Raw genomic sequence first — 22,043 nt, 5'->3', positions numbered from 1 at the left:
GATCGCTGGCTTTGAGATATCTGAGTCGGTGTTTAACTGTCTTACACATGCAGGTTTGCTGATTGCACTCTCATATATTTTTATATAACCGTCTCCCTCGGTGTGGCTCAGTATAGCTTGTAGAGGGGGTCCAGCTTATTAATAAACTGTGCCCCAGGCAGCCTTTACCTACATTGCATTCTGCAGTCATTTCTTAGCAAACATCAATTAATGCAGAGTTTCTGTGCTGGCTATTTTCAGCCAGAGCTTTTTCCTTCCATTATTTATTAGCAGCACTCACCGGAATTTACAACTCCACTGTGCTCGACGCCAGCCTCCGAGGTTGACCTGGCTCAGAGGCATCTTGCATCATTTTGTCCATCCCTGTGTTGTGGATTGGAGGAAGGTGGACCGAAAAGGTTCTGCTATAGTGATGCTTAGGGGCAGAGAATGCAGGCATGCAACCATATATAGACATGAAGAAATAAAACCATGACCGAAGGCCATGTGAACAAGGAGAGCATTTGTAAAGAATGTATGGTTTATCAGCCCCAGATTGCAACTAAAATAGAGTTGTAAATGCAACCAAAAAAAAAATCTGTATTTGCAAGATTAATTTAAAGGAATATTCCAGTTTCTATACAAGTTGAACTCAATGAACAGCATTTGTTAATGTTGATTATGACAAAAAATGATCCGGACTCATCCCTTCTTTAAAAAAAAAAAGAAAGAAGCAAAAATCAAGTTTGCAGTGAGGCACTTTACAGGCCAATCCGTAAATGTTTAAATACTTGGTTACAAAAGTACAGACACAAGACATAAACACTTAATTATAAACACTTGATTATAATTGAAAGTAACTGTATGTTGTAGATAATGTGCATCTGTTACAATCAGTTATTGTATTTTAGGATTCATTTTGTAAAAAGAATCCACGTCTGGTCATAACATTTTTTATTTTAATGCTTTTTTTTTCTTTTTTCTCTTTTTTTAAGAGAGACTGATATTTCTGCAAAGATGGGTTTTAAAAGGTTGGCAGACAGGTGTCAATGGGCAGAATACAGACAAAAGAATAATGATTAGAGGCATATCAGTGAGTCTCACTTTATGGCTTACAATCTGCAGACAAAGGCACATGAATAAAGATGTATATCAAACAACAGCTTGAATGGACACTTAAGCAGTTGAGTAGATTGCGTCCTATGGCCATCTCAGGTCAGTTAAAGAGGGAAATTAGGAAGCGGGAACCAGCTCACACTTCAGGGTGATATATTTCTTCTGCTTTCACACAAAAACTCAAAGTATTTTTTCCAAGGGTTCAAAAAAACATGCTCCACAGTGTTTTCAGCTTCAGGTCTCTTTCTCTTCACTGTGGCTCCGCTCCTCTTTTATCTCCCTCCAGCTTTCACTGTTAACACAACAAAGCTGTCAGAGATAATTTTTCCCAGGTGTCAATTCTTACCGTTTTCTCTCTCCCAGCCTCGCTCTCCACAGATTTCACTCGGCCAGGGCCATCTCTCCACATACACCCATCGCCTGACTCAGGCTGGGGACCATCTGGCCTGTCACTTACTCCCCACCCCCAATTTCTAGAGAGGAAATCCACCACAGCTATCTGCGCCCCCGGCTAATCTCCCTCAATGAGAGTTTAAGACTCTCATGAGAGTTTACAGCACGGGGCTCTCCTCCCAATTCACCATCTGGGACAGTACTGCTCCCAACACAGTGTTCACACTCTGGCCCACCTTAAAGTGTTTGACTATAAAGGGAGAGAGAAGTCACTAGAGTGTAACCGGCCCACCACAAAGTGCAGCTTTCACCCATGTGAACACTTGCTGACATGGCTCCATCCACTGGACAGGATCTGTTGCACCCTTTTTAGTAAGATCAGTCAGCGGGCTGGTGACTCAAATAAATAGGCACAAACCTACAATAATAGCCAGCCCCAGAAACTGCCTCACCTCCTTTTTGATCTTAGGTCTCAAGCAGGCTGCCATCGCTGCGATTTTATCAATTTGGGGCTGCACCTGCCCATGACCCATGTGGAAGCCCATATACCTGCCCAATTGCGCACTTCTTTGTGTTTTTCTTGAGACCCGCTCCTCTCACCAACCTCAGGACTGCCCTCAGATAGGCAGCGGCGTAAGCAGTGTGTGGTCTGAGGATTTTGACAATGAACTGCTGAAACCTAGCCGGGCCCCGAACAAACTGAATGGAAGTGTCACAAATTTGTGTAATCTGAATGTTGTGGAAAATGCTGTCTTCTCACGGGACAAGTGAGTTAAGGGGATCTGCCAATATCTCTTTGTTAAATTCAGTGTTGAATAAAAGCGAGCCGTGCCTAACCGATCAAGCAGTTCATCAATCCGAAAGTGACCGGGGGGACTCAATCAATGGATTTTTATGTTCACCTCAAAGGGAAGAGGCGAGAACACATTGGAGAATTCTCCTTGCAAACTGGCGACCTCCGTAACATGTGACGGTGAGAGGTGTTCTCCACAAGTGACCGGGGTGACTCAATCAATGGATTTGTATGTTCACCTCTGGTCCAATCTCCTCGCTTTCCAGAACCCCTACTGATAAAGTCACGGCGACTGCCTCTCCACAGTTTTAGGAGATTGAGTTGGTAAATCTGACGTACAGCCGGCTTTGACGTTCTTGAGCCTGGTGCAAATTCTCCTGTGTTTATTGCCCCAGTGTGTGGAGTTTTGCTCTCAGGTCAAGAACATATTGAATTTCTTTTTTGCTCTGAAGGTCCCTCCTCCCAATTTTACCATATCATGTCAAGCATGCATGGTCAACGCCTGTACAATAATTCAAATGGGGAGAAACACTGTGGAAGCTTGTGCGACCTCTCGTACTGAAAATATTAGGAACTCGAGCCACTTGACCTAATTTTGAGCATCTTTGTGCACAGATTTAAAAATAATATTCTTTAGTGTCTGATTAAATTGTTCGAAAAAAAAAAACTGTCCGTTTGGGAGTTGTAAATGCTGGTCCGAATCTATTTATTCCCCAATAATTCATACAGTTTGCGTAGTGTATGTGACATAAACTTATTGCCATGAAAAGTCAGGATTACTTTTGGTATCCCCACTCGGTAGATTATTCTGAAGAGTGCCTCGGCACACTGCGTGCTGAGATGTTGCTGTGTCGTCCGATCTAATGGTCCGACAAGGTCCATGGCAATTTTTTCAAAGGGGACCTAGATCATGAAAGGGGGCACAGTGGCACTTTTGGGGTGGCTGCGGGATTCACTGACATTCACAGCATGCCACACATCACCTACGAACATCCACGTGAATGTCCGGGCCATCAGATGGTTTAATGTTTCTTCCTGCCCTAAGTGACCTGCCATCGAAATATAATGAGCCGTCTGGAATAGCATTATCCGATGGCTCTTTGATACTAACAGTTGAGATGTATCCTCCTTTGTCTGACTGTCCTGTGTCACTCGATACAACCGATCCTTAATAATTGAAAAATATGGGTATGATAGTGCGATGTCTGGCTGGTCAAAGGCGTGCCTAAGGGTTTCGTCTCATATCTCGAGGAAGAGGGCTAGCTGGCCCCATGAACTGCCAGCAAGTGGTCCTAAGCCAGCTGGACAGTTTCATCCAGCGTTGCCGGGTGGTGGCGCTGGATGTAATTAGGAAGCAGGAACCAGCGCACACTTCAGGGTAATTTTTTCTGCTTTCACACAAAAACTCAACATAAAGTCCAAATTCCAAGGTTTCACATAAACAAAAATACACACTGCCGTCCTCAGCCTCAGGCCTCTCCTCTCTCTTCACTGCAGCTCCGCTCCTCTTTTATCTCCCTCTAGATTTCACTGTTAACACAACACAGCTGTCAGAGATAATTTTCCCCAGGTGTCAATCCTTGCCTTTCTCACTCTCCACGAACATTGCTCAGCTATGCCCATCTCTCCACCTGTCCCTTTTTTATAGACTAATCTAAAAAAAAAATCACATGACATGTACTTACATATGTAGGTAATGGCGTTTTGCGATCTTCTCCATAGTCAGATCGTCCTGCCGTCAGCCTGTGAGATCGCCAATACACAATATTATCGCGTGGAGAAACACCACCCCTTTTTGGAGTTTCCCCGCCCTCTTCTGGAGTTTCTGCCCCTGTTGCAGTAATACCTACTTGCATTTTTTGGCAATAATTTCCTTATTTGCTCATTTATCGTTGTCCATCATTTTGCAAACAAAGATGGAGTTGGTGATGAAGAAAAATGTCACGTCACCTATTTGGCAATATTTCGGTTTTAAACAGACGCAAAAGGCGAGGCCGTGGATATCACACAGGCAATTTGCAAACATTGCACGAGAGTTGTGCCGGTGAAGGAGTCTCAAACCACAAACCAATATGTATATTTGCGTGCCCATCACCCTGCTGATGCTGCTAAGCTAGCACCAAGAGAAGGTGTGTTTGTGAAAGATCGAAGTCAGCCATCTATCATCGGAGCTTTTGCAAAAAGCACTAAGTACAAACGAAACAGTGAAAGGTGGGCCCAGTGCACAGCAGCTGTCTCCAAGTATATCGCAAAGGAGATGGTCTCTTATCATACAGTTGAGAAGGCAAGTTTTAGAGAACTACTCCAAACCTTTGACAAACAGTACAAGCTGCCGGGGCGCAAGTATTTCACCAACACTGCTATCCCCGATCTGTACAATAAAACGAGGGAGAGCATCACTAAAGATTTGAAAGCTGCATACTTTGTCGCTTTGACCACAGACATGTGGTCAAGCATAAACATGACTCCCTACATGTCTGTGACAGTCCATTATATTTCGGAGGATTGGAAACTGGAGGCAAAATGTCTCGAAATGACATTTATCCCGCAGATCCACACTGCAGAGGTACTGGCTGAGGGGCTGACAGAGGTCATGCACGATTGGGACATAAAAGAGAGTAAAATTTCATGCATCACAACTGACAACGGGGCCTATATTGTTGCGGTCATACGAGGGCTCAAATGGCCATTGCTAAACTGTTTTGGCCATAACTTGAATGTGGATGTCAATTGAATGAAGGATAAAATCAAGCCACCTTTACGCATCAGAGTGGAGGATGATGAGGAGGAGGAAGAAGAAGAAAAAGAAGTGGGTCCAGCAGCTGAGAAGCAGCCGGCTAAGAGAACCAAAACACTGGGCCGTCTTCTGGGCAGAGTGAAGCAGTCTATGTCCACAATCCCCGCAGACCAGCGAGCAAAATTGGAAATCACATCCTACTTACAAGAGGAAGTTATTGATGGTGATGACAAGCCACTGGAATGGTGGAGAGAAAACGGAAGCTGCTTTCCTTTTAATGGCAAACATGGCTAGAAAATACCTGTTACAGCAACCAGCACCCCATCAGAGCATGTGTTCAGTGCATCTGACAATATAGTTACTCCTCACCGCAACCTTCTCAAACCAGAGAGAGTAAACCATCTTGTTTTCATAGCTAAAAATCTGTAGGCATACAGATACCTAACTACAGAATAAATTGAAAATTGTGATCTCGTATTGTTTCTGGCCTTTTTTGTTTTTCATAATACAAGTATAGGCTACCTATTCGAGGACAATTGATAATTGTTTGTGTAGGATAAAAGGCTGACATTTAATCTGAGATTGTATAATTATTTTGGTTCTTTAATTTTAGTTATTAGTTATTTTGTTTATTAAAGCCTATTTGGTTATTTATTATTTTTGGGCTATCGACCTGGCATCACAGCCTGTCCATTTCAAAGAACATTTATTTCTGTAGCCCTACAGTAGGCCTAAGACAAAATATATTTTATATCCATTGTCTACTGACAATAAGGTATTTAATTGCACTTTAACATTTTATAACATCACTATAACATCTAAACAAATTGTTGTTTTGTTTAGTCGTGTTTGAAATAAAGCTGCTTTTGATTTTCATCGTTGATTGATTATTGCGCAGTGTTTGGACCTATTATAGGCTATTATATTATATATAGGTTATTTTATATAATTTTTAATCATATAATAATAATAACAGCAATTTGTTATTGCATTGTTATTATTATTATTATTATTATTATTATTATTATTATTATTAGTATCATTACAATTTTATGTTAATGTGCTATGCTGATGAATGACAATGCCGTTTTCGTCATGGCTCAAACAACAACTGTATAGGAATGATGTGTCTTTTATAACAAGCACTCTTGACATCATTTTTTAATATAGGTCTATCACCTTGCAATTTCATTTTGATGTGGGATGTAGTTTTGAAGTCTAAAACATTTTCAGTGTTTCATTTTTATAATCCTCAAGTGCGTGTCTGTGTCGCAAGTGTCGGTTATATGCGGTGATGTCGATGTGAAAATATGGCAGGGCAAATTAATTGTAATATTAATATTATAATAATAATAGCCTAATAATAATAATAATAATGCATTAATGGGAAAAGGAGACAAATATCGTCTTGATATCAGCTATAGGCGATATGTCTGACTATCGTCGATCCCTGATATCATCGTCTATCGGCACAACCCTAGTAGGTAAATTTGCACCAGTTTTGCAACTGCTCTCCGCTGTGTTCATGTTGAATGAAAAAGATGTTTCAGTGTCACAGAATGTGGAGCACCGGGTCATACCCACCTATCATGTGGACCAATGGCAGTAAGATTTTTTCTGAAACTTCGTGTTGGCAAAGCTATTTCGAACCAAAGCAACAAATTAAAAAACACCTTTTTTATTTGGCCAGATTTTGTTTGAAAAGATGCCCATGCCCATTCGTTCTTTGATTTCGCTAGAAGTTTATTGCTGCCTTTATTTGCAAGAGATCTTTTATCTCCTGTTGCTTTAACATTACACCTTGCTCTGCATAGTTGTGTTTTATGTCCCTTCATAGTTGGCAGTCTGTTATTTAAATGGTAGCAAAACTGAAATCTGATCTTGTGACAATTAGTGTAGATTTACAGAATTTATGGCTCAAAACTTGCGACCATGTATAATGAGCAATTATGTAATTTAGCAAATAATAACAGCCATTTGACATGTAATTGTTTCATTTTAGGAGCCAGAGGCTCTTTTTTGTGGTCTGCAGGCCTGTTAATGGAAATATAGGATCTGTCTTCACCATGATATGTCTTATTTGTCAAATTGGTGGCGTGCGTGCTCGTGTGTGTGTTCTTTTATTTGGTCAGGCAGTTAGACCTGGTGTCATTTATAATTGCAGTACTCCAGACACCAGTGAGAGAATCATTCTTTCTGCACACAGATCTGCCCTCAGGCTGCACACAAACGTTCTCCATACTGACACTCACTTCAGCCATATCAAAAACTTCCAATTAGACCCATTCTCTCCAACCCTGGTCCTGCATGAAAAATAAAAGGGAATTTTGTCTTTGCAAAATGTGTGACACTGTTAGAATTTATTTCAGTAGAGTCACACTCTCTTTCTCTCTCATCTTTTTTCCCTCTTCTTGCCTCTTAAGAAATTCTTTGTCATTAAAAATTGTGACTTAGCAAAATCTCATTTATGTTTATCACAGATTAAAAATCGCATTGTTGCCAGACAATCCTCTTATAATAAGCAGTTTTTGGAGACAGGCATGCAGAAGTTATCTTTACCCCAGCAAGAGCAGAGAGAGCACAGGGAGATGTTCCTCTCTTCTCCTCCTCCTCTTTTCCCAGAATGCTTAAATTTTGTCCTAAATAAAGGTGTCGCTCTTTTGTTTGTGATAAACACTTGCCGCATTTCCTTTTAGACATGTGCACTCGCTTTGAATTTAATGCAATAAATCTCTTTGAATATGTCGAAATCAAAGGCACACCAGATCGCTAATCATCTCCCTCCATATTTGTACCGTTTTCTCAATATACCTTCTTGTTTTTCTGCAGGCATCTACACCGTACAGCCTGGAGTCGGATAACTTGGGAATGGACTGCATCATCTCTGGAAGTGCCTCTCCAACGCTGGCAATCAACACTGTGACTAACAAGGTAGCATTCAATCTCCAACTCCACAAGTCCTTGCTCTGTTTCTCATATAACAGCTGACACCACAGGCCTACATGACCGGTTTATACGATATTCATCATTGGCGTGACTATATACATTCACTTCATAATAGGACTGACATGTGATGCCTTTGTTTACATGGATGCCTAAATAGAGCAGCACCATGTTGAATCTTTGCTATATTGGGTTGGCATAATGTATACAAATACTCTTAACAGTTCTTTGTGAAACTGTACTATTCCATATGTCTGTAAAGTCCAAGAAACAAAGAATCAGTCAAAAAAATCTGTAATATTTTCGGCTATACAGGTACTAAGCTGTGCAAGTATAACTTGTTCTTCACCTTGGAGTATGGGGTGCTTCTGCAGGTTATTTTTGTCTAAGCTTTTTATTTTGCTGTGGTAAACACTTAAGGCACTTTTCTGCAAGTGACCGCTGAGTTTGTTCAGTGTTTGGAGGTTTGATTACCTGCTTTAAGCTTCTAGGACTTGCTCCTTAACTCGCCCTCTGTGGTATGACTGCATGGAGAAGTGTATAAAAAGGAATGGGGCAAAACACTATGAAATTTAAACAGGCTTTTTAACCATAAGCGCTAAACTATTGGCCTAGTGTGGGCTGCTCTCTCTCTCTGGAGTACTTTTACAAACCCCAGCATCAGTTATTAATTTACTTTAGGCATTAAACCAATACTATTTCATATTAAGCCTGGTGTTTAATATGAGGACTGTGGGGGGTGGAGTGTGTGTGTGTGTGTGTGTGTGTGTGTGTGTGTGTGTGTGTGTGTGTGTGTGTGTGTGTGTGTGTGTGTGTGTGTGTGTGTGTGTGTGTGTGTGCGTGTGTGTGCGTGCGTGTGTGCGTGTGCGTGTGTGCGTGCGTGTGCGTGTGTGTGTGGGGAGGTGTTGGGGTAATTCATTTTGTTTATAGTCGATTGGGTAACATTATAGTTAACTTGGTGATCTATTCATTTGGCTAGAATATGGAATGAGCAGATTTGAAAATGTTAACATTGGTTATGATCAAAGAATTGTTGCATTTGTTGGAATATTTCTTAGCCTATTAATGACATTGTTCTAAAACCAACTGAGCTGCCTTGCTATCTGTATGGCTGGCTGCTTTCTAAGGCAGCATCTGATTCCTAATTGAAATGGAACCTCATATTTTGATTGATTTGCAGCAACTCCATGCATCATAGAAAATAGTGTTCCTCACACAAAGTATTGGGGAGACTCGACAAAGTTGATTCGTCACAGTTTGGAGTTAAAAGATTATTCTGGGTTCAATTCAAGTTAAGCTCAATTGACAGCATTTGTGGCATAATGTGGATTACCACAAAATTAGTTTTCTTAAAACAATAAATCTTAGTTACAGTGAGGCACCTCTGGAAGTGAATGGGGCCAGTTCGAAAGCATTTAAAGACTGTTTCAATAGTATAGCCACATGATGTAAACATGTTTTTAATTTGATAAAATCGCTTATTAACCTTTTCTGTTTAAACTTTTGCTATTTTACAACATTGTCATGAAGACGCAACAACATAAACCCTAAAACATCTGTAAAAGTGGCCATATGAACAACCTTACAGCTCAAATAATACACAGTCATTGGCACCTGCCTTTGACTGTGGTAAAAAAGTATCACAATGCAGTTGTAGCGTCGAACTCGTCTGTTTTGGTATGCAGTCAAAATAGTGAACTTTGAAAGCCTGTGCAAATGACTGTGCGTGCGATTTGGAATAGCACATGTACAAATATAAAAAAAGTATACCCTAGCCTTTAAATTTTGTTAAAACAAGGTATCTTGTGAGGCCGCATTATATTTGTTAATAAATAAATGTTAATTATTGTGCTGGTTACATTTTGAAACAGCCTTTGCATTGGGAATGTGCCTATGATACCTTCAAATGTTGCTTACATAACCATTTATTTGACAACACAAACTCTGAATCTAAGAGACGTTTTATTAATATTGATTTATAGTGATATTGTTACTGTTTTACCACACGTGAAAGCACCATTCCTCTTTACAAAATTTTACACAGCACATGTCAACTCTTCAAGTGGAAGGTGTGACAGATTAATACGGGATGAATTTAATGATCCAGCCAATGTGGAATCTTGAGGGTGATCCCGTGAGCATATGCTTTCTTTGCCCTCATAATTGAAACAATGATGCACTAGAAACCAAACATGGAGGAGAGAGAAAAACAAGAAGTCAGACTTCAGTGGCTGAAGATGTTGTTTCTCAATGTGGGCCTTGTAAACCGAGAACATGCCACGCCTCTTGAGTGCTTCATGCCAAGCCACAGGAATTTCCTCTTTCTCAGAGTTTCCCGCCTGCTTGTGCGGGCCAATGGGAAAGCGCCTAGGCTGCATTAACTTGGAGCTCTTTCTATTTATTTTACTACTTTATTTCAATAGATTCTAACTCTGGTCATAGTGGAATGAATCAATTAAAACTTTATATGATTTTAAAAACTGCTCATTTATTTATTCTTTATTTCTTTTCTTTTTTTCTTTTTTATTATATTTAAAATGCAAAGAAGTATTTTCATTTTATTTTCATTTTATTTCCAATGCAAGTCATTGTTCAAGACAGAAGACACCTGGGTGTATTTCTCTTTGATTTCATAAGCCTTGCCTCATGCTGCAGATTAGTCACCCGTTTGAAAGGCTCCACTGGCTTTTGACTTTAAATCACAGCTAAATATAGTGCTCCTTTTCCACCAGCAGCAAACACACAGGAGTTTTTGCAATGGATTTTTTCACCCCTTGCCCTCTCTCTGCATGTTGGTTTTGTGTGTGTGCGTGTGCATGTGCGTGTGTTAGACATGCATGCAGTGTTAGTGTAGGCGTCCATGTTTTGGGCCTTGAACAAACCGGAGTGTGATGAGGTCTTTAAAATCACACTTTATGGATGGAGGGAGTAAAAATAGATTGTGGTGAAAGGCTCACGGCTAAAAGCCTCTTTTATGACTTAATTACACATAACATTTATGCTTGTTCTTTGCCTCGGGTTTTGATTATAATTGTAATGGTTTTCTGTGTGATAGAATTTTTGACATGCCTGAGCCTCTGAGTTGTACTTATAATGTAGGGTACTATTTTATTTATTTTTTTTTTCCGGCACAAACCGCTCTTCCCTGAGAAAGGGAAGAGCGGTAATATGCAAATCATTCCATGACATTAACCCCCCATCCACCCTCAATCCAGTGCAACCCAGGCAACTGTTATGCTCTGCTCTTTGATGAACAGGGAATAAAAGGATTGGGAAACATTTATTCTGCTTGAATGATAATTCTCTGTAAGAGCCTGCAATCTGTAACGTGCCTATCTCTCTGCTGTCGTACTAAGTCAAGGGGGCTGAGAAGCAGTGCTGCATCTTTTGCGGCACAAGAAATTGAACCGATCTCTCCCCAAAACCATAAAAGTCCTACCCAAAAAGCCTTACATGACCTTAAACTTGCAACCTGGTACTCAGGCAGGTGAATATTTAGACTTGTTGCACGGTTTTAGCACAACACTGCGGCTGCCAAGACATGCAGTGTGTGAAGCGAGCACGGCCAGCATTGTTGCAATTCCATTCATCTTTTCCTTCCCAGGCAAACTCGATGTAGGACTATTCTCCCAGGAGCTCATTATATTAATTCCCACACCATCCCTCCAATGCCTTATTTATTCTCTTTCTATAACCAGCACATATTTGCAGTTCAGCTTTTCAAATGATAATTGGAATTATCATTTTGAAGTGGAGGTTTTCCGCCATGGAAAACTGTGCATTCATCGGCGTGTGCAGAAAGGTCAGGGTCTCTGTAGATTTCAGGACCTTTGTGAGCTTTCCTAAACCAATTTGCACCATGCGAGTTGATGATTCTGATGCTGCCAACAACATGACCTTTACTGAAGAAGAGCTTTCCCCTTTCAGCCGTCTTGGACAGCAGATTATCTTGCTGGCCACCAGCCATGTTCCCTCCATATGAGCCACAGTGTGGGGAACAGCACATTAATGCTGAACTTATTTTTGTACAGAAGACGTGCTGTGCGCATGTCACACATATTGTAAATGCATTACAAAATATGTGATGTAACAACTCTTTAGTTACTGTTATGGGTTCCCCTCAAGACCTCTTAAACCAGAAGGTTTCTGCTTGTTTGGCAGCTTTTCCCCATCCACCTATGGTATCTGCTCTGTGAAAACAGTTTTTTGTAATATCTCAAGTTTACCTCTAGCTTACTCACTTTGTTTTCCACTTGCTTGATTTCCAGGTGGCATTGTATAACCCCGACCAGGATGGGAGTGACAGCCCTCGAAGCAGCCTTAACAATAGCCTGTCCGACCAGAGTTTGGCCTCTGTTAATCTCAACAGTGTGGGCAGCGTGCACAGCTACACTCCGGTAAGTGTGCACACTCTTCTTGAAACTCTGACACTATTTACATGAAAACAGTGTATTAAAATGGTTTTGCAGAAAGCAGCTTTCTGAGACATGTAAACAAAAACACAGTTTTCCTTTCACTGCTTAGGGAAAAGCAGTTTAACATACCTTGCATAAGCAGCGTTCTGATGGGTGTTTGAAGACTGCGCATGTACTAGGGATGGGCATGAGTACTCTAGTACTCGGATGTGGCAGCAATAATCGATCATGAAAACAATGATCGATGGTGATCATGCATGATGTGACTTTTCACTTCATTTGAAAATCAGTGACAATTACCTGATAACTAAACACAAACGTGTCAATGAGGGAGCTTATTTTAAATTTTGATTTGTGATTGCGTTGTGAGGGGGGTACATTGATTGTCAGAGACGTCTCATAGCAACCAAACTGATATACGACGCAGTGCTGCAATGCTATCTTGACGATAATCAAAAGAGAGTGTAATTCACAGTGTTTTGAACCCTTGTCTCTGCAAAACGATAGCAAAACACATTTTATTATCATTTAATGTAAGAACTTTGACTCGTTAATGGTTATTATTTAATAAAAGTGAATGTTTGTCACTGACTGTAAATCTCCCTGCCCTGGGTGCCAAAATGTTTACGTGCTGTAACACACACACACCTGCATCCTGACAAAATGGGAGTTGAAGATTTCCTCACGAGTTTTCAAGTCAGAAGTCCGACATAGTGTCATTCCGTTGCACTTTACCCAGTTGAAATGTGGAAATTCGGACTCTCCGAGTTGAATGAAACACTTCATGAATCATCACAGAGACAACAATATGGAGCTGAAGCAGCGCATATACAGCAGGCGAGGGTTTCAAACAGCTAGACAGAGCACAGCTCAATGGAGCAGAATGCAGCATCTTCAAAACTGAACTTCAGCTTAACACGCATATTAAAAATGTGATGTTATGGTGTCTCCTATTAAGCCAACAGCGATTTGAAAATAAAGTCACTAAAAAACTGGTGTGCACTTACTAAGGTTATTATGGTAACCTGAAGGAAGAACAGACAGACACTCATTGTGCACATTCTTTCATTGAGTTGGGCAGCAAATCTTCACATAATGACAAAATATGATGCATTATATTTTGTACATTTTGTAACAGATTATTTTATAACAGCCTATAATATTGAATAGATGATACACTGGAACAACAAGATTCAATGCAGCAGCTAAAGACGTTTTTCAGACATGTTATTATATATACATTTATGTACATGTCATTGCTCGACTCTACAAAATGCCCATACCTAGCATGTACTGGACATGGAACAGACTGGATAACTAATGTCATAGGATGAAGCTCTACATCATATCAACAAGTAAACACTGCAAAAATTATTAAATATTTCTAGGAGTACAGTGGTAAAAGGGAAAATCATGCACACACTAAACTGTCAATTTATACATACTAATGTCCCTCACATCTACAGTATAGTATATGCGTTGTGTATTGGGGGATAAAGAATTATGCCAGGACTTTGGTTGCGCGTGGAGTAAAAGATCAATATTTGGATTTAAGAATCAATATCGAGATCATTCAAATAAAGATTGTGATGCATCTGAAAATCGATACCCAACCCTATTAAAAATATATATCCTGTAATCATGAGCAACAAAAGTCTATGGCCAAAAAATGTGTAACCCTGTACATTTGGTCCCCCCAATCTTGAACAATTGGTCATATCCTTGCCATCACAACACCTACCACGAGGTCATTCTGCTCTTTAACTCGTTGAGAGTTTGGAGAACGCTTATAGAATCTCATTCTGGAGCTCGGTTTTATGAGAACCAGCCTTCCATAACGTGTGTTTGTCAGAATGCTGGAGTATGAAGGCCTGTGCATGGGAGTGTGCTAACACAGGGGTTAAAGGAATGAAAGGAAGAGCTCATACTGCTGGAGCGGTGCTAAAGAGAAATGCTGCTTCTGATGTCCTGCCACCAGAGATGCTGCCTCTTTGTTGTGGTTTCCTTAGAAGCCCTGCATGTTCCTCGCTCCAGGCTCTCAGCATTGATCCAGCACAGACATTGATAAATTCACTTCAGCCAGCCAGACAATGCTCTTTCAGTCTGTCTCTGTCTGTCTGTCATTTTTTTTGCTTTATTTCTCCGTCTCTAGCCCAGCTGATTCAAACTCTGAGGTCTGTTTGAACGTAACCCGATTATGTGTGCCCATCTTTACAGTGATGCATAGTGTGTCATCTCACTCCCACTGCTCATCTTTCTTGTGGATAATTAGTAGTCACTGCTGCTAATGAAGCATGCTAGCAGGTGACTTCATGCCCTTCCATTTGCAGCCATTTTATAATAGCATTAACCAGTGTTTCTAACAAATTACTCTACAGTGCTATGAAAAAGTATTTACCCCATCCTGATTTCTTCTTTTTTTGTGTATATCTCATACTAAAATTTTCAAACAAATTCTAACAAAGGCAATTGGAGTAAACACAAAATAAAATTTTTAAATGATAATGTTATTTATTGAAGCAAAAAAGTTATCCAATACCAACTGGGCCTGTGTGGAAAAAGTATTTGCCCCCTAGTTACTAAATTGCCAAGTCTATGTATTTAGTATTTATTGGGATTCAGCTGGACCAGACACACCCAGGCCTGATTACTGCCAGCCCTGTTCAATCAAATCAACAAATAAATATAACTTTTTCAGCAGCATGAAGTTGGCTAAAAGATCTCACCCAGTAGCACACTATGCCAAAGTTGAAAGAGATTCTAGAAATGATGAGGAAAAAGGTGATTGAAATACATCAGTCTGGGAATGGTTACAAATCTATTTCAAAGGCTCTGGGACTCCAAATGGAGAAAACTTGGCACAATAGTGAACCTTCCCAGAAGTGGCCAACCTCCCAAAATTCATCTAAGAGCACAGCAGCGACTCATCCAGGAAGTTTAAAAAAAATCCAAGGACAATTTACAAGGAACTGCAGGACTCTCTCGCATTAATTAAGGTTACTCACTGTTCATGCCTCCACTATCAGAAAGACACTGGCCAAAACTTGCATCCGTGGAAGTGTGGCGAGGCAAAAAACACTGTTAACCCAGAATAATATTAAGGCTTGTCTTTTGCCAAAACACATCTTGATGATCCTCAACTTTGTTCTGTGGACTGATGAGTCGAAAGTGGAACTGTTTGGTAGACAGGGTTCCCATTACATCTGTTGTAAATCAAACACCGAATTCCACAAAAAAGAACATCATACCTATGGTCAAGCGTGGTGGTGGTAGTGTGATTGTGTGGGGATGCTTTGCTGCTCCAGGGCAATTTACAATAATTGAGGGAAACATTAATTCTGCTCTCAACCAGAAAATCCTAAAGATGAACGTCCTGTCATCAGTCTGTTGAGTTGAAGCTCAAGCGCAACTGGATTATGCAGCAAGACAATGATCTAAAGCGTAGGAGTAAGTCCACCTCTGAATGGATCAAATTAAGCTAAATTAAAGTTTTAGAGTGGCTTAGTCAAAGTCCTGATTTGAACCCAATTGAAATACTGTGGCATGACCTTGAATGGGCAGCTCATGCTCAAACAAACCCTCAATTCTGCAAAGGAGAGTGGACCAAATTTCCTCCGGAGGATTGTGAAAGACTGATCTCCAGTTATCGGAAGCGTTTGGTTGCAGTTGTTACTGCTAAAGGTGGCACAACCAGCTATTAAGTTTATGAGGGCAGTTCGTTTTTCACATGGATGATATAGGTGTTGGATAACCTTTTTGCTTCAATAAAAAATATATACACTGGCAGCCAAAAGTTTGGAATAATGTACCGATTTTGCTCTTATGGAAAGAAAGTGGAACTTTTTTTCACCGAAGTGGTATTCAACTGATCACAATTTATAGTCAGGACATTAATATCGTGAAAAATTACTATTATAATAGCTATACAACTTCTTAAACTACCAAGAGTTCTCATAAAAAAATTCTCCATGTGCAGCACTGACAGCTTTGCAGATCCTTGTCATTCTAGCTGTCAGTTTGTCCAGATACTCAAGTGACATTTCACCCCACACTTCCTGTAGCACTTGTCATAGTTGTGGCTGTCTTGTCGGGCACTTCTCATGCACCTTATAGTCTAGCTGATCCCACAAAAGCTCAGTGGGGTTAAGATGCATAAAACTCTTTTCCAATTATCTGCTGTCCAATGTCTGTCTTTCTTAGCCCACTCTAAACTTTTGTTTTTGTTTTTCTCCATCAAATCCCATCAAGTCCCTTTATTGTCACTCAACCATATTCACAAGTGCAACAATGGGTGAAAGTCATGGGTGCGGTTCCAAGCAACATAGCAGTATGACAATTTCGATAAACATCTGATTTACACAACACAATATACACCTATATACACACACACACACAATATACAGTATACAAAAAATAAGAAGACTATACAATAAAAATGCATTTTACACTTCTGTTACAAAAGTGGCTTTTTGTTTGCAATTCTTCCCATAAGGCCTGCACCCCTAAGTCCTCTCTTTACTGTTGTACATGAAACTGGTGTTGAGCGGGTAGAATTCAATGAAGCTGTCAGCTGAGGACATGTGAGGCGTCTATTTCTCAAACCAGAGACTCTGATGTACTTATCCTCTTGTTTAGTTGTATCTGGTCTTCCACATCTCTTTCTGTCCTTGTTAGAGCCAGATGTCCTTTGTCTTTGAAGACTGTAGTGTACACCTTTTGTATTAAATCTCTGTTTTTTGGCAATTTCAAGCATTGTATAGCCTTCATTCCTCAAAACAGTGTTTGACTGATGAGTTTCTAGAGAAAGCGGTTTCTTTTTTTGCTGTTTTTGACCTAATATTGACCTTAAGACATGCCAGTCTATAGCATACTGTGGAAACTCAAAGACAAAGACAATATTAAACAGCTTTCAACTGTGTTTTATATAATGGCAAGTGATTTTCTAATACCAAATTAGCAATTTAGCATGATTACTCAAGGATAAGGTGTTTGAGTGATGGCTGCTGGAAATGGGGCCTGTCTAGTTTTGATCAAAAAACATTTATTTCAAATAGCGATGGTGTTCCAAAATATCCAATATCCAATATCGCAGATTACAGTTTATTTGTTTTGTAGCTCAACATTCTGTCAATAATTATCAGCTTATTTTAAGGACATTTTAGGCCTGCTACATGTCAAATAATTCGTTTTCTGGATGCTGATGTGTCGGGTTGATGAATTTAACTATCTGACATGGCACCTATGAAGCACGAGCAGGAACAGAAAATAGCTGATTGCTTAAATGGCTTGTATGATATTAATCTTGGTTGAATTGTCCCAAATTATGATATTACAGTTTCTTTTCATTTTTTTTATTTTATTTGAATACTAATTTTAGACTTTTAAATACCAAAATGTACATACTTTTGTGAATAGAGTCCCTGAAATTATCAAATATTTTGCTCTGAAAATATTTATAGTTTGCGACTGACCTGTTAAAGGGATAGTTCACCCAAAAAATGAGAATACTCAGGGTGTGTAAATGATGACAACATTTTCATGTTTGGGTGAACTATCCCTTGAACATGTTTTTTTTACTCCAAATGTTAAACAGTAGCCCAGTAAGAGAACAAGATTTTCTTTTGATATATTAAATAATCTGCCTGTTTTACAAAACTTTAAGAATGTTCCCATAAATATGCCATATATCACTGAAAATGGGAGAATCTCAGCTTTAATGTGGGCATATGACACAATTATGGTTCAAATGTGTTGCAGTTTTAGAAATTAGTTCCAATGTAGTTTTAAACTACATTGGAATTTCTCAAAAACATGATTTTTTGAGCCCGAAATTCAGCAAATCTTTGACATAGCCTTACTCAGTCAATATTAAAGATATCAAGGGTATATTTTCACAGTATGTACTTTACATTATGTAGGATGATTTTATGTAGAAAACAGTGAATCACCAAATAATTACTTTTGCTGGGTTTTCAAAGACAGGTTCACATGTGTTTCCCCGAAAAGTGTTTATACATGTATGTGTGTGTGCGCGTGTGCGTGTTTTTGTGATTTACGAGGACAATTTTGTAAGTTACAAATTTGTAATTACAAGGGTATTATGCTATAAATGTGATTTATGAGGACATTTCTAGTATCCCCATAATTCAAATCGCTTAAAAATCATACTAAACAATGTTTTATTGAAAATGTAAAAATGCAGAAGGTTTTCTGTGAGGGTAAGGTTTAGGGGTTGTGTTAGGTTTAGAGGATAGAATCTATAGTTTGTACAGTATAAAAGTCATTAAGTCTATGGAAAGTCCTCATAATGATAGGTAGACCAACGTGTGTGTGTGTGTATATGTATGTGTGTATATATATATATATATATATATATATATATATATATATATATATATATATACACACACACATACATACATACATATATACACATACATATATACACACACATATACACACACACACAAGAGGGCCATACTTCCTGCTGCCAGTTGGTGTCGCTATGGCAGTGACCCATAATAGCTGCATAAATGTGATCAGACCCATTACCAAACATACAGCTGAATTTTCATCAAAATCATAGAATGCACACAGACGATATAAGGAACTTCCAGTTTCACACTTTTGCCCATAATTTATTGCCTCGCCATGGTAACACCATTCGATTATTAAAAATCTGTTAGTATTTTAGCATCTTCAATGTGTTGGCATAAGGTTAAATTTGGTGACAGTCACATTAATCCCCAAGTAGAAGTATTAAAAAGTTCAGGGCCTGCAATTTTCCAAAAATGCACATTTAATCTAAAATGTCCGACTTCCTGTTGGGTGAAGCTAATGACTTATTTTTGAAAGTTGTACGGCTTGATGAGAACAAAATTCGTAGCAAGTTTGGTGACCATGGAAGAAACTGACCCCACCACTTTTGTCAAAAGGTGGTGCTACAGAGCTCCCCAGCCACACCATTGTGTTATATTTTTTTTCCAGGCCTAATGGCCAACCACTCTGATGTGTGTGCAAAATGGCATAAAAATTAAAGCATGCAAAGTACCTCAAAAACATGTGAATAATGGGCCTGGGTAGATCAGAGTATTGATGCTGACTACAACCCCCTGAAGTAGTGAGTTTGAATCCAGAGTGTGCGGAGTGACTCCAACCAGGTCTCCTAAGCAACCAAATTGGCCCGGTTGCTAGGTAGGGTAGAGTCACATAGGGTAACCTCCTCGTGGTTGCGATTTAGTGGTTCTCGCTCACAGTGGTGCGCATGGTAAATTGTGTGTGGATCACAGAGAGAAGCATGAGCCTCCACATGCGGTGTCTCCATGGTGTCATGCACAGCGAGCCACATGATAAAATGCATGGATTGACTGTCTTAGAAGCGGAGGCACTAATCCGCTACCTGGATTGAGGTGAGTAACCGCGCCACTACGAGGACTTACTAAGTAGTGGGAATTGGACATTCCAAATTGGGGAGAAAAGGGGAAAATTAAAAAGTAATATGTGAATATCCATAAAGAATTATGGCATTTAATGTCATTATGGCAACACCATTTAAGATATCAAGAAACCTTTCAGAATTTTAAATCTGCGCTGTCTTGACATTATTCTAAAAAAAATTTAAGCAATTCGGGTAAACATAAGAAAGATATTTCAAAGTATGTTAAAATTGCCACACTTCCTGTCAGCCCGCACGGCCAAACACACGGCTAAATTTTTATGTAAATCACACAGTGCACGCAGAATATGCGAGACACTTCCTGTTTCCCAGTTTTTGATGTTACTTTATTGCGTTGCCATGGCAACACCTTTTAATATATCAAAAATCCGCTCACAATTTAGCATTGTCAATGTCTTGGCATGATGTCGCCCACATTTGGTACCTGTAACATGATTCCCTTAGGAGTATTTAAAATTCTAGAGCATGCATTTTTCAAACAATCCAAAATTTCAGACTTTCTGTTGTGAGCTTATGACTGTCAGCATGAAAGTTCTCTGGCTTGATGAGATCTATATATGTACAGTTTTGGTTAGGGATGCACCGAAAGTTCGGCCGCCGAGAAATTTCGGCCGCCGAAAATGGCACTTTCGGTTTTCGGCCGAAAGAGAAAAAAGGCCGAAAATATGAGCCGAAAATATATACCTCCTCGCCCCGCCCCTCAGTGCTCTGATTTCACTCTGGATCGATCTAGCCCTTATCACAGCGCTACCAAACAAAGGCTGATCATGTCAGCGGTGTGGAAATTCTTCAAAGTTTCTGATAAGGACATCACATTTGCGATCTGCAGTGTTTGTTCAGCAGAACTTTCAAGATATATATATACACAGTACAGCAAGAGATTCTACAGGAAAGCACCCCGATCCACAGCAGTGCCACAACTAGCGCTGCTGCAACACAACTTGAGACGTATTTATCTGAACTACGCCAGAAGCGGCAATCCCCTTGACTACTGGCGCATAAACAAAGACCGCTTTCCTTTGCTTGCGCGGATTGCGCACAGGTATTTATCTGCCCAAGCACCAGCACAGAGAGTGAGAGTCTATTCAGTGCAGCATCTCATGTTCTTGATGAGCTTTCTGACAGGAGAGACTGTCAGAAAATTTAGCAACTTTTGTTCTTGAAGAGAAACCGGTCACTTAGTTAAATAGAAAGCGGTCCAATTTGATGTGTATAGCAATTACATTACACTTGTTCTTCAGTTGAGGATACATCTGTTGTTTACAGTTGAGGTTGGATTTAGTTCAATTACTGCTGTTTTGCACTGTTGTTTTGCACAATCATTTTCACTTAAAGTGTACATACGTTTACATAAACAGAATAGAGCACTGATCTATATATATATATATATATATATATATATATATATATATATATATATATATATATATATATTATAGTTCTATATAGATCATTGGAATAGAGGCCCTCTGCCATTCTGTGTTCTGCCTTTTTGTTTTAATTAAAATTACTGTTGCATATTTAAACTTTTTGAAAGATGTTAGCTAAGTTCATTACTTGACTGTTGTTTTGCATATAATAGTTTTCTAAAACTTTACATTATTTGGATAATTGTTAATAAAAGCTGTAAAATTAGATTTTTACAGAACTGAATGAAGAAGAATATTTAATAATGTTTTAATATATTTTTTGTCCAATATTGGTTTCTTTCAATAAAAGTGTGATTTATGTTATTGGTTTGTAGTTTTTCAATTCAGATTCATTAAATTCATGAAATTAATGAAAAAGTATAATGTTAATACAATTATACACAAAAGAATATATATATGTTTCTTAAATAGGTAAAAAAAAAAAAGTACATTTCGGTTTTGGTTTTCGGCCAAGTGCATCCTGGATTTTCGGTTTCGGCCCAGAATTTTTATTTCGGTGCATCCCTAGTTTTGGTGTCTGTAGGTGAAAATGGGGGTGTTACAGAGCCTAGATACTTGGTGCTAACAATTATCTGTCAGTGAGACTTGTTTGCATTTGCTTTGCACTGTGTTCAGAATACATTTCCCCTCGCCAGTTCGCACCGATGGCTAGAATTAGACTTAGTGGAGTGGCAGATGACTCTGTTTTTGCCTCACTCTCCAGTCTGTTTAACACTGTGTCTCAAACTAGACATGGCAGAGCCTCTGCCCTTGTGGACGCCACAAATATGCTCAGCATTAT

The 22,043-nt window shown here is 39.4% G+C and overlaps 1 protein-coding gene across 1 annotated transcript in view; it reads left to right on the top strand.

The window, feature by feature from the left end:
* LOC127632812 (forkhead box protein J3-like) overlaps nt 1–22,043 on the top strand; it is a 138,805-nt gene that overhangs the window by 98,678 nt on the left and 18,084 nt on the right. Inside the window, exons 5-6 of the mRNA XM_052111597.1 lie at nt 7,848–7,949; nt 12,230–12,358. Coding sequence (XP_051967557.1) covers nt 7,848–7,949; nt 12,230–12,358 — 231 coding nt within the window. The remainder of the gene's footprint in view (nt 1–7,847; nt 7,950–12,229; nt 12,359–22,043) is intronic.

This window comes from Xyrauchen texanus, chromosome 39, assembly GCF_025860055.1.
Source record: "Xyrauchen texanus isolate HMW12.3.18 chromosome 39, RBS_HiC_50CHRs, whole genome shotgun sequence".
Classification (NCBI taxonomy): Eukaryota; Metazoa; Chordata; class Actinopteri; order Cypriniformes; family Catostomidae; genus Xyrauchen; species Xyrauchen texanus.
The sequence above is the reverse complement of the archived record's forward strand: the minus strand, read 5'-3'. Positions and strand labels throughout refer to the sequence as shown.